At 36.6% G+C, this 16,310-nt stretch overlaps 2 protein-coding genes across 2 annotated transcripts; one reads left to right on the top strand and one right to left on the bottom strand.

The window, feature by feature from the left end:
* Nucleotides 1-632: 632 nt before the first annotated feature.
* On the bottom strand, nt 633-1,565 carry LOC311177249 (olfactory receptor 5P1-like; the record flags this gene model as incomplete). The annotated part of the gene is made up of 1 exon (XM_084243107.1): nt 633-1,565. The coding sequence occupies one exon, from the start codon at nt 1,563-1,565 to the stop codon at nt 633-635; it is 933 nt and encodes a 310-aa protein (XP_084099233.1).
* A 13,437-nt stretch (nt 1,566-15,002) lies between these two features.
* LOC311168231 (olfactory receptor 10T2-like) lies at nt 15,003-15,959 on the top strand (the record flags this gene model as incomplete). Its single annotated transcript, XM_084229607.1, has 1 exon — nt 15,003-15,959. One exon carries the CDS (start codon nt 15,003-15,005, stop codon nt 15,957-15,959), a length of 957 nt encoding a protein of 318 aa, XP_084085733.1.
* Between the last annotated feature and the right edge of the window lie 351 nt (nt 15,960-16,310).

Below are 16,310 nucleotides of genomic sequence, written 5' to 3'. Positions count from 1 at the left end.
AAAAAAAAAACCTATTAAATCTCTCTAAGACCCTGTATTCTAATCTGTAAATCAAGGGAAATTTATACTACTCGATCATCAAAATGCTGTGACAATTAAATGGAGAAACACAGTTGTTTTGTATCTAGACTATAAGATTCAAACACTGGTCTTACAATTTCCTATCACCATGATTTTGGGTAACTTCTAATGTCGTTGTGCTCCAGGTGATTGACCTGTAATGTAGAGATAATAGTATGAATTAATAGAATATTTGTAAGAAATAAAGCACTTAATATGAAATGTGCTTAGAATAGTGCCTTAAAATCATATGACTTCCTCTGTAATACTAAGAAAATTACAGTCTAGATATCTACTGTTCTTAGTAATAAGTACTTAGCATAGTAAAGTCCAAATTATTGTTTGGTGAATAAACATAGCATTTAGCACCTATAGGTGTTCAAAATTAGCAATAATTTTTACCATCACTATCACTGAATCAAGGTATATTTACCCATTGTTTTGTAAGTGTCTAAAAGTGAGAATTAATAGAAACATGATTTTAAGTAGCCAGTTAAGCAAAATTTGGTAGTCCTAACTGTGATATTGACAACAAAAACTTTACAGGTCTACTGCAATTGGAGGAATGGATACTAAGAATATCTTCTGATAGTTGCCTTTTTCAGAGCCTCCTTGACATTTTTGTTTCTCAGACTGTAAATGAGGGGATTCAACATGGGGACCAGCAGTGTGTAGAACAGAGATATCACTTTGTTCTGATCAGTTGAGTAGCTGGATTTGGGCAAGACGTATATGATAGTAATGGTTCCATAGTAGAGAGTGACGGCTGTGAGGTGGGAGGTGCAGGTGGAGAAGGCCTTGTGTCGTCCTTCTGTGGAGCGCATCTTCAGAATGGTGTTGAGGATGAAGACGTAAGAGAGAACCATGACAAACACTGTAACCATAAGGATGGATCCGGAAGTGATGGAAGGGATAATTTGAATAATGGAGACATCGGAACAGGAAAGTTTCACTAAAGGGGCAAAATCACAGAAAAAGTGGTCTATCTCATTTGGGCCACAAAAAGACAGCTTCAGTAAACAGCTGCCAAATGACCAAGAATTCAAACACCCACCTATGTAGGAAACTCCCACTAAGAGGCTACAGAGGCAAGAAGACATGTAGGTGGAGTAGAGCAGGGGCAAGCAGATGGCCACATAGCGATCATAGGCCATGGCAGCCAGCAGAAAGCAATCAACTGACCCAAACATGACCATAGAACAAAGCTGGACCTCACAGCCAGCCACAGGGAGGGCCATTCTATGTCTGAGTAACCCTATAAGCATGACAGGCATGACTGATGTGGAGCACCCAATGTCAACAAAAGCCAAATGACTGAGGAAGAAGTACATTGGGGTGTGCAGCTGGGAACACGTTCTTATTAATATGATTATGCTGATATTGCCTGCTAACATAACAATATAGACTGCTAGAAATATTACAAATAAGATAACACAAAGTATAGGATCCTTTGTTAACCCCAAGAGGATGAACTCTGTCACGCTGGTGTGGTTTCCACCCTCCATCTCCTCTGTGAATTGCTCCTGTTGAAAGAAATGCAAATATTCATTTGGTTTATGCTCTTTTTCTACACATTGCTGCCTTTATCTGGTTGTTTCTCAGACCCATCCACAGTGATTTCTTTCTCTGACCAGCCTGTAAATACAAAATTATACAGGATTTATTTTTAATTTTTTTCAATGATTCATTTTACTTATTTATGCATACAAGTGCTGGGGTGTAGGCCAGAGGTGCGGGAGGTGAGAGGATTCACCAGAGACAGAGTTGGGAGCAGAACAGGCAAATTGACTGAAAAACACTGCTGAGGGGAGCAGCAGGCAGGACAAGAGTGGTCTGCTGTGCCATGCGGGTTAGCTCCCTGGCCAGGGATTGAACTCATGTTACAGTGGCTGTGGTTAGCTTCTTAGTGCTGAGACTTAACCCCTTGTGCCACCAGGGAGGCCCTATACAGGATTTTTTTAATCTCTTTCTTCTTTGCACAAAAGGACACTGATTCAATCTCCAGCCCTGTGATTTTAGTTATATTCTTTTATTTATATAATATTTATTTTAGAACATTCACCATCCTTGACTCATAGAAAGAAAGATCTTTCTCTCAAGATCTCAATTTATAGTTTTTATTACCTATTGGGAGTCACCAGTTGGAAATCCCACTCATATCTCACACTAAGTCTCCTCCATACTATATTCCTCCTAATCTTGGATCACTCTCTTATTTGTTATCTATGGAATGACACCACCCCCCACGCAATCTCTCAGGTAGGAATTGTGGGAGTCATCCCAGCCTTCTTCCGAGTGGTATCATATCTAATGAAATCCTACTGATTCCATCTACAGTTTAGCTCCCAGTTCTGTTTCTTCATATCCTCACTGCCAATCTTAGTGTCCTTACGTTAGTGTATGCCCTGGTCATTTTTCTGCTTCATTTTTAAAAATCTGTTTACTCTCTGCCTTACCTCTTGTTGTTCACAATACATCTTCCTAAGTGATCTCTTGCCGTGGTAAAAATAGATGATGCTAAGGGATCCTTTTAAGTCTGTCTTCCTCATGTCTTCAAAATGAAGCTTAACCGTTTAGCACAGCACACTTCACTCCCAGATACAGTCCCTGAGTACTACGCTTTCCCTTTCTAGGGCTTTTCTTTCTAACATTGCACTGATCCAATCATCCTGAGCTGTTTAGAGACCTTTAAATGCACCCTATTCTGTTCTGATTGATTCTATTCTTGCCTGTTCCACTTTTTTTTTTTTTCCTCCTGGTTGGATGGCTTCTATCTCCCATTTTCATTAACCTGGGTGGTTTCTACTCATCTTTCAAGATTAATTTTGCCCAAAAGCATTATCTGACTTGTTAAGAGTTCGTCAGGTAACCTTCCTTTGTGTTGTTTTGAAGACATATAGATTGTCACTGTTCACTCTGGGTCATGTTTTTCTGCTTTCTTGCTGACATTTCACTTTCCCCATTTAGTACGTATTCTTCTCAACAACTGTATGCTTTACTCCCTACTCCAGTATCTCGTGCTTGGGAATAAAATTAGCCAAAGAAGAATTCGTTTAATAAATTAATACCTGACTGGTATAATGAACAGCAGTGCAAATCAGAGATGAATAGTTTAGGTTTCCTGTCCAGAGAAACCAGGTCTGGTAGAGATAAGGCAATGAAGATATTATCAGTGCATAGAAATCTGTAATAGTAGTATAAATAAGGTAATAGCTTATTTTGTTTCTAAACAAAGATTATATAACCATATTGGAAAAAAGTACTTGAAAATTTGAAAGAAACATATCTCCCAAATCTGACTCCTATCACATATGTCAACTATTACAAATTTAGTAACATCTTTCCAGGAATTTTTCCCTTTGTATATACTTAATATAGCATTTTTAACATTGTAGATAAATTTAATACTGTTATTTTTACTTTGCATTTTGTAAGAATTTTATCACAGTATAGTTCCTCACAAACATAATCATTGATACTGTACAACGTTGCATTGAGTTACTAGACCTTAATTCAATTATTCAGTAGCTTTTGACAATTAACTGTGCAAGCATTTTACTATCACAATATTAATACCACATATTGAATTAAACACCAGAGAGATATCCTCACCAACTATGTAATATCACCAACTATGATACATTTCTAAAATAATTTTATTCCTATGTATATTTCTTAAGATAATTCAAAAGCAGTATATTTTATATTCTAAGTTAAGTGTATCTTCATGATTTGGAGTAATGGAAATATTTGAGTGCTCAGTGTTTACTACACTTTCAGTGTTTACACTTTCATTAAAGAGCTTAGCACTTTCTCCATGCTTTCCCACTGAGTTGTGTGTTTTGAGGGTGTCTTGAAAATTAATGGCATACAATACAAGAAGGCCCAGAGAGAGCACTGCAGTCCAAGACAGTGATTTCAGGGAGTACTTAAGATTCAGTGAAAATTATAAAAGTCATACTAATCAGAATGAGAAAGCAAAAGTCTGAAAACAGTATTTAAACATTTCTTTCAAATATTATAAAATTTCACTTACGCATATATTTTCTTTCTATTAAGTAAATAACAATCCCTTCAGGTAAGTTCTATAGATTTACAAACTCTTTTGGCATGCATTTCTTTTAATTTTTACATATAATTAACAGCTAAAGAGTCACCTACAAATCTTTAATCTTAGTGCCTCACAATCCATTTTGATTTATGCTAATTTTGGGACATCTGTACATGGTATTTACATATTGTGATCCTATTGTATATTCCATTTTATAATTTACATTTTCACTTAATGGTATCATACAATATTTCCCAATTTTCTGAGTAGTCTTTATAACAGAAATGCTGAAAAGATGGATGGCATATATGTAAAACTCCTTACTATAGTATTCATGGAGATTCAAAATCTACATATAATTACTTTCTGAGCATATCTCCTTACACAGGATTCCGTAGCATGTTTGTGCTTTTAGAGGCTTGTTACATGATACTGAGATTTTCTGCCCAATGTTATTGATTCTCATTATCATAAAAACCCAACTCTCTGATAGCAACATTAGTTGAGATCTTCAAGTTTCAAACACCATGAATACTAAATTTCAGTACAAAATGTCTTCAAATATAATCTTAAAAAATTCTGTCTTACTTTAGAATTTGAAAGTATTTATTATTTCCAACAGTGAGACATAGCTCTTTGAGTTCATTGTTAATTTGAGTCATTGGTTCTCAGTAACCAATACTTGAGAACCTGCAGCTCATTAGGAACGCATTTTGGTCTCTTCCTTCATTGATCTTCATAATTCATATAAGTCACTCTTGTGACAAGCAGCTTACTACTACTGGCTTTAACTCTATCAGATAAACTTTTTAAGCTTATGAGTTGATGCCCATGAGTGTCATGGTGCAATCACTTTTCTTTCTGGTCTGAGAATGGGATCAAGCACTGAACAGTATTTGCTCTTTGCCTTCTGCCTCAAGTAGAATTCAGTGGGGCCGCCCCTGTTTTCACTATGAACAATACATGAGCTTCAGTGCTGACCCTATGTGAGACTGGAGACAGAAGGCTCAGGTCGGAGGCCTCACACTAGCCAATTCTTTTAACCTGTCATGACAAAAATATCTCTAATTCTCACTTTTTCCTTTGTAAAATGGGAATGATTGTCCCTATGATGTACCTTTGTTGTGAGATTTAAGGCAAAGCTCCTTGAAAAATATTCAAACATGTTTGGTTGTGCGTAAGCACTAAGGAAATATTTTTTGTTAAGTACAAATGAAATGTTGGTAGGTTTTCATTATATAATGTAAGTGTAATGCAATACATAAATATAAGTATATATAATATATAACCTCCTACGTTATCATATAAACATAATTTAAATTTTATTTCAATACGTATCAGAAAAATTAGACAACAAATCTAAAGTAAGGCAGGAAGTACAGTATCTAATGCATTCTTAGTTCTGAACTATTCCATTCAGATACATAATATGCTGATTCTTTCCTTCCCTTCCTCTCCAGTAGCCACCTGAGTTTTTCCATAATTCTTGATTTTGGCTTCTTAGTCCTGCTTCTCCTCTAGGGTCCAGGATTCTGACTCTCAAATATTCCTCTCTATGTATGGGGCACTTTTGATGATCAATAACACTGTGGCCTCTTCCAGTCTGAGTACCAGGTGGTTTTCTCCTCATTCTCTTTCCCTACTTCCAGGTACAAAGTTTATTGGTGGCTTCGGTTCATTGAGACCATACACACCGCCCCTGGGAATTCTGGGCAGCCTGGTTTGGAGCCCAGAGTTCTGCAGGGCATCTATTGTTGAGGCCACAGTTCCCAAGGAGAGAAGAGTTAAAGTGGGTGAGAGAGAATATTTTTTTCAATTTCTAATTGAACACATAAAAATATAAATTATTTTTAAAAATCCATGAATATTGCACTCACTATTCAAAGCCAGAATGTTGATACTTAATTCCAAAGAGAGCTTTCTAAAGCTGGTCTTCTCTGTTAGTTTAATGGGTTGTTGTGGACTGAGCACTTCTTGATATGACCCATTGAATGCTCCCCACAGCTAAGGAACATAGTTACATGCATGCTGTCAGGATAGGCATGTGTGTCTTTGTGTGTGTAATGGGATGGAAAGGATGGCTCTAGTAGAAAATGGCAAATTCCCTAGGGGTGATATTGTTTGTTCCTTTGAGGAAAAGTTTCTTGGGTTTGCTGTGCAACAATGACTTGTAGAGTCAGATGACTCATTAAAGCCAGGTTGTCTTCCCAAAGGGGAATCTATTCCATGGTGTCCTCTGGCTTTCCTTGCTTTCCTAGGAATATTCAGCATTCAGAACAATTAGCTCATGTACTAATTGTGGTCAGAAGATGACAGCAGGCACTTTCTAATTAAAATAAACTTTGAGTTACATTTGAAAAAGAACACTAAATTGAAGGAGAAAATAATAAGCAGGGAAATGATTACTTTGACTTAGTGATTATCTAGGTATACAAAACTGATAAGATTTTTTTATAATTTTCTGGAATTTAGTATATTTGGGATTGTACAATATAGGCATCTTGAACTCTTTTCTCCCCATCCCTTAACAGAACAATTCTGAGGCATCTACACTCTCATATTCCATTGAGGAAACAGCTAATACCCAAAAACATTCAATATCCTACCTCCTTTCACCTGTGTCTGGGACTTACCATAGGTATCCTTCATTCCTACTGCTCTTTTGACAAGCTGAGGTTAGCCAAATCATCGCAAGGTGATTTATTTTGCTATAAAAAATTCATCATTTTCCACCCTGAAGTTCTACTTAGGACTGAACTCCTTTACTTTGTGCACCAGTCTTTTGTCCCATACCCTTCTAGGAATGTCTGCCCTCCCATGTGGGAAAATGTTCTTTATCCTAAAACCATTACACTATTTTTTGGAAATATATAAACCTCCCCAACTCATTAGTCTCATTTAGAAGTACTTAAATTGTTATGAAGAGGAAAAGAGGATTGCAACACCAAAATAAGAGGGAGCAGTCCTCAAATCTCCAAACCCATGTTTGTCAGCAGGTCCAGATCCTGTTCAATCTATCTACAACATTCAGTTAAATTATTAGTCTTTTGGACAATGCAGGAACCAGTCCTTCAAAAACCCTGGGAAGTTGAGAGTAAACCCATTTTCTTTTAATCACTGATCTAGTCAACCATCAATTAAACTGAGTCTTTGCTCCTCAAAACACAAAAACCAAACCAAACAAACTTCAGCCAAAATGGGTATTATCACATAGTATCATCAGTATTACTTTGAAAATATGTAGAAACTGCTTCAAAAATATAGAATGACTAACTTCATGTGTAAGGGAATTTTCAGGGATGGGAATGTAAATAGAAGGTACAACTGCAAAAATAAAAAAAAATATTTGTATTGATAATGATGAAACTTAGACCAGAGACTTGCACAAAGAACTGTTGGAATGGGGGCCTCCCCAGGTGGCACAGACGGTTGAGCACCATGCTGTGAGGCTGTCCACAGCCTTTGTAGTGTGTGTTTGATCCCGGCTGGCAGGCAAGAATCCCACACTGTGTGGCAGACCTCTCCTGTCTCGCCCACTGCTCCCCTCAGCAGTGTATTTCGTCAGTCTGCCTGTTCTGTTCCCCGCTCTGTCTTTGGTGAATCCTCTCACCCTCCCGCGCATCTGGCCTGAACCACGGTTCTTGTTTAAATAAATAAATAAATCTTTAAAAAAAAAGAAATGTTGGAATGGAAAGTTGGCTGGAGGTGAGAAACAGAGGCAGTGGGACCAGTGATCTAGTTTCATCTCCGTAGACAGTCTCTAGCTGGGTTGTCAGGTCACCGGGAGAGATGCACTGAGTAACATATAAATAAGCAAAAACAGAGTATAGTCTGTGGGTTGCCACTAATTGGTAAACCTTGTATTTTTTTAACCCCTGATGCAATAAGGACACACATTTAGGGTAACCATTTACATGCTCGTATAGCTATCTGAGTAAGATTTTGTAGGTGTATTATATCTAAGAGCAATAACAACTAAATTTATGCTTTGTTTTTCTCATTTATGTTTATTAGTTCTAGTTTTAATACATTTCTAAATTGACATTGCATGAAAGCTTGTGAAAACATGGTCTTTAATTTAATAACTTGAAAAACCCTATATACTTTCTGCAGAATGTCAATGTTTATTAAACAAACAGATTATGAAATGTAAAAAGGACTAATGGATAATTTACTAATGAAGATATTACTATCAAAAAGAACTTTAAAAGATCTTCAAAATTATTATTTGTTACAAAAAGAAAAATAAAATCATGATGAGATGCCATGATGCATCTCTTAGAATGGCTAAAAAAAAAAAAAAATAGTGAAAGCACCAACACTGGCAGGGATATTGAGAAACTGAATCACTAATACATTGTTGGTAAAAATGTACATGATATGACCACTCAGGAAAAGAGTTTAGAAAGAGTTATAAATATAGTGTTGAACATACACTTAGCATATGCCAAATGATTTCCCTCTTGGATATTTGTAACAAATATAATTTTAATATTCACTCAAAAATTTGTACGCAAGTATTCATAGAGGTTTTAGTTGTAATAGCTAAAAACAGGAAACAATCCATATATTCCATATGGTAACAGGGGAATAGATAGATTGTAAGGTATTTGTACAAAGGAATCATAATGATCAATTGAAAAAACCAACTTGTTAATACATGTGACAACCTGAGTAGATCTCAGGTAAATATATGAAATGAAAAGTCAATATCGAAGAATCACATACTGTAGATTTTATTTACATAGGAACCTTGGAGTGACAAATTTATAGTTACAGAGAAAAATCACTGGTGCCAAGGCTTAGGTAGATGGGAATGTTTTACTCTTAAGGGGTAAGACAAGGAATCTTCTTTGTGGTGATGAAATAGCTTTGCATATCAAATGCGGTGTTCAGGAATTGAATCTAACTATGTGATAAAAAATTTCATAGACTACACTATATACATAGATACATACAGACAGAAAGACTGAAAACAAACATGAAAAATTGAAGCAGTCATAGGAAAGAAGACATTATGTACATAGAAATGAAGACAGATTGATTTAGAGTTCTCATCAGAGCTACACATTTGAAAAGGCAGTGGAACAATGTCTTTAAATTTCTACAAAAACTTGAACAAAAATTTATGAAGTTTATTTGGAACTATAAAAGACTCCACAAAACAAAAACATTCCTGAGATAAAGGAGATAAAGTGAAAGTATCACACACTCCAATTTCAAACTATATGACAAAGAGATAGTAACCAAAAGCATGGTACTGGATTTAAAACTGACAAGAATTGAGAACCCAGAAAAATAACCTGCATATGCATGGAAAACTAACTTATGACAAAGGAACCAAAAGCAAACATGGAAATAGAAACATTTTTTCAATAAATGGTGTTGGGAAAATTGAAGTCATGTGTGAAAGAATGAAAATAGACACAATACTACAGTTCACTGAGCTTAGAGCAGGACCCAGAATATGATAGAACTCAATATAATTTTTAATTAAATTTATGCATGAAATGATTCATTCTCTGGTAGTACTTCCAGGAATATAGTTGATAGTATTATGTAAAATATATAATATACACAAACTTCTTAATTTCTGAACAGAGGATGATGATGTTTATAATTCAGTTTTCTAAAGGGGAATGACATTGTTATTACTTTCCCAACACCACAAGGAACAAGTGCAATAAGGTATAAGACAGAAGTTTTGACTGTATGACTGTATAACTGGCAATGATGGCTAAGGCTTAAAATTATTCACTGAGGAGAAAAGAATCTGAGACAAAAATCAAACCCAATGCTTAGGCTTTTTGTAAAAAATTTGAATATGAGGTTATGGAGTTCAGGATTAGACCATAAAAAGTACATGCCCAACTTTATAGAATTTGTTTTTAATGGCTACAATTTCTCTCACAATATGTAGTTCATTCAAGCAAGGGATTTCTTGTGTTGAAACCTAAAAAATGGAAAGAATTTGGATGAGTACATTCCAGAAAGGGGATCTTTTCAGACAGAACAGAGTACATCATAAGTAATGTAGAATCCAACTGAGAGATTGACTAGTTTGTCTCAAGCATTGAGAGTAGATATTGGACATTAGACTTCATGGCACATTAGATAATAGATAGTACAGATGGTGAAAGATATTGAAGCCAAGCTGAAAAGAGAGGTAATTAGGAATCACATGTAAACATCACAATAGCAGTGAAGGAACTAGAGGGATGATGAAATGCACTTTTCTTTTGTAGCAAGATCTACATAGAGTTGCCTGTGAGAAAGAAATCCTTGTGCTCATACTGTGTTAGTCTCTTTCTGCTCATCCTCTTCTGATGTTTCCCCAGGTGATACCTTCTGGTGACACCTGTTCCCTTGCCTACTGTGTAGGGCTGAGGAGACCTGGGAAATTGGCACATTTTCAGAATTGTAAAAAAGGATATAGAAAGGAAAATATCTCTGAGGAAATGTCTACATCCTACAATGTATTTTTAACAAGTTGAGTTTGAGCATTTCAATTGCTATTCAGAAGAGTAAGTACAAACATCATTAAAAAGTCCCTATGGCATATCAGCTTTTAAAAACCTTCGGATACCACATTGGGTGATAGTCCACAAAGCACAAGCCTCCTGTTATCTAAGCGGCAATCTCAAGATAATGATCTCATGCAGGATGAAGACTCATTAAAATCTTCATGGTCCTGAGCTCCCTCTGTAAAGAATGGAGAAGATATTGCCTTTGATGTTATAGGAGAATAATAGCAAAGGGGACTCATAACAAATATTCAAAGGAAAATTGCCTAAAATTTATTAGTGATTTCTGAGATACCTGAAATCAAAGGAAGAAAGGTGGAAAGTCAAACCTGAACTGTAAGAATTGTAAATTCTTCTTCCAGCATAATACTTCATAAATTTAAGAGACTAGAATGTTTTCTTTCTGTAGAAGGTGGGAATTTCTGTTTTCTTCTCATTCCAATGAATATTATTCTATATGTTCTAGTGACCAAATACCTGTTGCTGTTAACAGGCCACTATAAAATACTAAAGGACATATAAGCACAAGTTATCTAGAAATTAATAATATTGTCATTCCATACTCCTAATATAGATGGAACCCATAAAACTGTATGGAGAATAGAAAATTGATCCCTTTAGAGATGAATAGAAGGGGTAAATTTCAGAGGAAAATAGTGTGGAGGGATAGAAGTTAAGCAATGATGGTCTTGGCTGAAGATGGCTCTGGTAGATTAGTCCCCACCTCAGGGTCTAATAACTGAACTGTGCCTGCAATGCTCTCTCCCCTCATTCTTACCTATTGGTTTTCTCTGCCATTCTATTCTCCATTAAGTATGTCACTTCCCCAGAAAGAGTTTTCCCAATTTCATGAACAAAAATAGCCATTCTCTCACATCACAGAGGTCCCAGGTGAGTGGTCCATGTGGTCTTTCCATAGCTGGCATGTCCTACTCTTTTAGTCAATTAATTCATGGTTTTGACATTCACTTCTCCACACTGTACCTTGGTTCCATCATTTGTAAAATCAGAATGAAAACTTCTACCACCTGGTGTGAAACAGCTCTGTCTACCCCAACCTGTGTCTGGGACATTATAGGTGATAAGTAGATGCTGGTTCCTGACCAATTTCATCTTGTCTTCTTGGCCCATAACTACAGTACAAACAGAAAAACAGGAAAGCAATATTTTTGTTTTGTTTTCTTGTCTCCTTTTTGGTTTTAATCTCTGTGAATTCTATAAAATATTTTCCGGTCAGGGTTTCCTTCCTTCTCTTAGACACTCCTTCACTATCCCCCACTAATTTCTTACTATTTTTCTGTCTGAAGGTGTGATGACTGAAGGTCCCTTGTGAAGATAAGGTGACAGAAGGTAAAATCAAAATTCTATGCAATGTATTATATCACTTTTCTGTCCTTGTCGCCTATAGATTTGGTGTTTAATGAACAATTAAAATAGAAATATGATTGATCTGAAGTATGTGTATTGATCTGATTCAGTTTGTACTTCATAGCAAATAACAAAGTATACCTCCTAGAAAATATCCTGGAGAGTGCTAAAAATGAAAAATTGTTTAATCCATAATGACTAGAATATGTCTTTTGAGAATGAGATTGTAGCTTCAAAATCATGTTGACTCCAAGCTAGTCAACTGTGTTAAAAATATGGAATAGGTCAACTGTGTTAAAAATATGGAATAGGTACTACATTATTGCAGCCTTTAGTTTGAAAGAATACTTCTCTGTTCATCATCATTATTACTCCTACTACTGTTAGGGGGAAAGGATGTCCTGAGCAAACTCCATACAGGTTTTGTGGACTCCGCCCCCAGTCCAGACCAGAGCCATCAAGACACTGGGAACTACAAATCCCATGATCACCAAAGGGAGGGTTGCGAGGACCTGAGGGTAGAGTTAAGCAGCCATGTTTTTGTTTGGGTATATAACCAGCCATGTGGCCAGGGGTTGCCCTCTTGGCCTCATGGTGCTTGGCTTTTTGCCAGCTTACAGCAGGTCAGTGGGATTCCAGGTCAGCGGAATGGGTAGGACACAGTCACAGATTTATCTCCCTCTTTTTCTTGAGTTACTCACTTGATTTCTTGAGTTACTCACTTCTTCATTTCCCTTTCTCTTGTAAATAAAGCCTATATTAACCTTTAAAAAAAATATATGGAATAGGAAGGAGTTCAGTGAGAAGTTCTTAAGAACATACAACACTGATGATTTAAGATCCAATGACACTGTATATCTGAAACTTTATTACCATGGTTGGAACCCAATCAAAGGAGATGTTAATTTACTCGTGTGGTCTAGCATTGTCACAGTTATCATCTTGAAAGCCACTACATAGTGGTGGACTGATGAAAATAGAATTACATTCCTTGCAAGAATACCAAGTTATATTTTGGTGGTACTTGACCGTTTTATCAGAGGAAGTCCTCACAGCAGGAGACCTTTCAGGGACAGAGCTGTGGAATGGCCACTGGGAATGGAAGAGAGCAAAGGCATTCACAGGAAAGAGAGAGAAAAGAGAGGATGCTTATATATCTCCATGAAGTTGCATAAGTAACTGTGGAGACTATGAGTCAAAAGTCTGTCCTCAAAAGGATAGTAGCATCTTGGAATGTTTTAGCCCAGGGTTTGGCTTATCCATAGGTGACCTGAGTGAGCTGTTAACTCATGATCCTAGCCCTCTGTGAAAAAGTAACAAAGGGGTCATTACATAGAAGCCTTCTTTAGACCATTTATATAACACTTTCATCATTCTAACTTTTAACTTATTGATTTTCCATTGAGGTATAACTGACAAATAACGTGACATTATTTCCAGGTGTACAACATAATGATGATTCAATATTTGTGTATATTGTGCAATGATCACCACAATGTGCCTAGTTCATTCTGTCACCAATATAGTTATATAGATTTTTTGTGATCTACTATCTATCAACTTTAAAATATACAACACTGTATTATTATTTTTTTAAAGATTTATTTTATTTATGCATACGAGAGCTGGGCTACAGGCCAGGGTTGTGGGGATTCACCAGAGACAGAGTGGGGAATAGAACAGGCAGACTGACTGAAAATACAATGCTGAGGGGAGACAGGAGAGGTGAGACAGGAGAGGTCTGCTACGCCATGTGGTCACCTCCCAGCTGGCCAGGGATTGAACTTGTGCTCATGCTGCAGAGGCTGCAGAAGTCTTGATAGTGCTGTACTTAACCTGTTGCACCACCAGGGAGGCCCACAACACTGTTATTAACTGCAGTCATAATGCTGCACTTTACTTTTCCAAGATTTCTTTTATAACTTGAATTTTGTAACTTGTGACTCTTTCACCAATTTTTCCGATCTTCTGTTTTCCAGATCTATAAACTTCATTGTTTTTAGATTCCACGTATAAGTGAGCTCATGCAGTGATTGTCCTTCTCTGTCTGACTTAGCTCACATAGTATAATGCTTCATGTTCATGAATATTTTAGATGGCACGAATTCCTGATTTTTGTATGACTGATTTTTGTAGTGCATTTTATATGTATGTACACACTTTATCCATCCATCCTTTGATGGACACTGCAGTTGCTCCTTTCTTTTTTTTATTTTATTTTTTCAATTTTTTATTTTTTTAATTTTATGGTATTTTTACATCGTTTTCATTTTTTCACAATGTATGCATTTTCTTTCTTGACTATTGTAAACAATGTTGCAATGAGGATGAGAGGTACAAATCTTTCTAGATTGTATTTCTTTTTTAGATCAATAACCAGAAATGGAAATGCAAGATAATAAGGTAGTTATATGTGTGATATTTTGAAAAAAGTTCTTTTTGGAAAATATCACTGATCTACCTAATTTATTTAAAGTGCTATAATAATTTTAAATTATTTACAAATGGTCAAACTATCTTATTTTATTTATTATTTATTCATTCAACCAAATTTTTCTAAGCACTCTTACATGCTAGTTATTGTTAGATCACACACACACACACACACACACAAATTTTTTAATGTGAAATGCCAGAGGTCCACTGGGTAAAAAATAATCTTATTTCTATTTCCCTCTTACATTCAGGTCCTGATTAGAAAAGAGACAAATAAAGAGACCTTTTAGGTATAAAATCCAAGGAGATAGTTAGGCCCAGTCAATATGTCATTTACACTAATCTTTTACTAGAATCAGTCTCATGACTGATGTCTGAACAAGACTTTAGTCAGGTAACTTTAGTGTCCCTTTCTCAGGCTCTTCCATGAAGAGTTGTCTTAAGCTTGTGCAGTTGCATGGATACAGACAGATGACTCCAGAGCAGATGGATCTTCATGCAACCTCAGAGTCTTAACCTCACAAACCTCTGCACCTCTGAGAGAACGTTGCTCATAGCAGAAGATGAACAATCAAACCTCAGTCAGCACATTCCTTCTGTGGGGGTTTTCCAGTTTCCCAGACCTGCAAGTTGTCTTGTTTGTGGTGATTTTAATCTCTCATGTGATCATCCTGGTCGCCAATGTGTCCATCATGGTGGCCATCAAGCTCAGCCACAATCTTCACACCCCCATGTACTTTTTCCTCTGTGGCCTGTCCTTTTCAGAGACGTGCTCCACCATGGTAATCATCCCCCGCGAGCTGGTGGACCTGCTGTCAGACAGCAAGACCATTTCTCTTCCTGAGTGCGCCACGCAGATGTTTTTCTTCTTTGCCTTTTCTGGCAACAACTGCTTCACCATGGCGGCCATGTCCTATGACCGTTACACTGCCATTCACAGCCCACTGCACTACACCACCCGGATGACAGCCAAGATCTGCTGCCGGCTCATGGTGGCCTCTTGGATGGTCGGGTTCCTGGTTTCTCTGTGCATCACCATGACTGTATTCGACTTGTCTTTCTGTGGCTCCAATATCATCCAGCACTTCTTCTGTGATATCTCTCCTGTGGTCTCCCTTGCTTGTGATTCTAATTCTTATCATGAAATGATTATTTTTCTACTCTCTGCCTTTGTGTTAGTAGGTACTTTTATTTTAATTATGATTTCCTATGTGTTCATTGGATCTGTTGTTATGAAGATGTCTTCTGCAAAGGGGAGGTATAAGGCCTTCTCCACTTGCTCCTCACACCTCATTGTAGTGTCCATACACTATGGCTTTGCTGGCTCTGCGTATTTGAAACCTAAGGACAGTAGTTCATTCCGTGAAGATATGCTGATGGCTGTGACATACACGGTAGTGACACCTTTGCTTAACCCCATCGTGTATAGTCTCAGGAACAGAGAAATGCAGACTGCCCTGAAGAAGGTAGTGGACAAAGCAAATATTTTTTTCACTCAGACAATTAATAAAAGAAACTGAACTTTTAAAAATGTATTGCACATTTATAGATAGCAGTGGAGAACTTTCAATAAAATTGCTAACATTATTTGTAAAACAAAGTGTTTTCTAATGGCCTCACATGACCTAGTCTCATACCATTTTTACTACAAAAGCAGCTGTAGTTTTAAATATTTAAAAATGTTTTCACACACATATACATACACAGCATGCACATACCCACACATTTGCATGTGTGTTCACACATGCAGGTTTTCAAACATATCAAAAATTTTTTGGCGCACTTAGTTTTCATGATTTTGGTTTCCCTTGGGGAAGAAAGAAAATTATCTTCTTTCCCACGAAAGGGAAAGAAGAAAGAAAGAAAGATGC

This window comes from Talpa europaea, assembly GCF_964194135.1.
Source record: "Talpa europaea genome assembly, chromosome: 1".
Lineage (NCBI taxonomy): Eukaryota > Metazoa > Chordata > Mammalia > Eulipotyphla > Talpidae > Talpa > Talpa europaea.
Note: the sequence above shows the minus strand (reverse complement) of the source record. Positions and strands in the feature narration are given on the sequence as shown.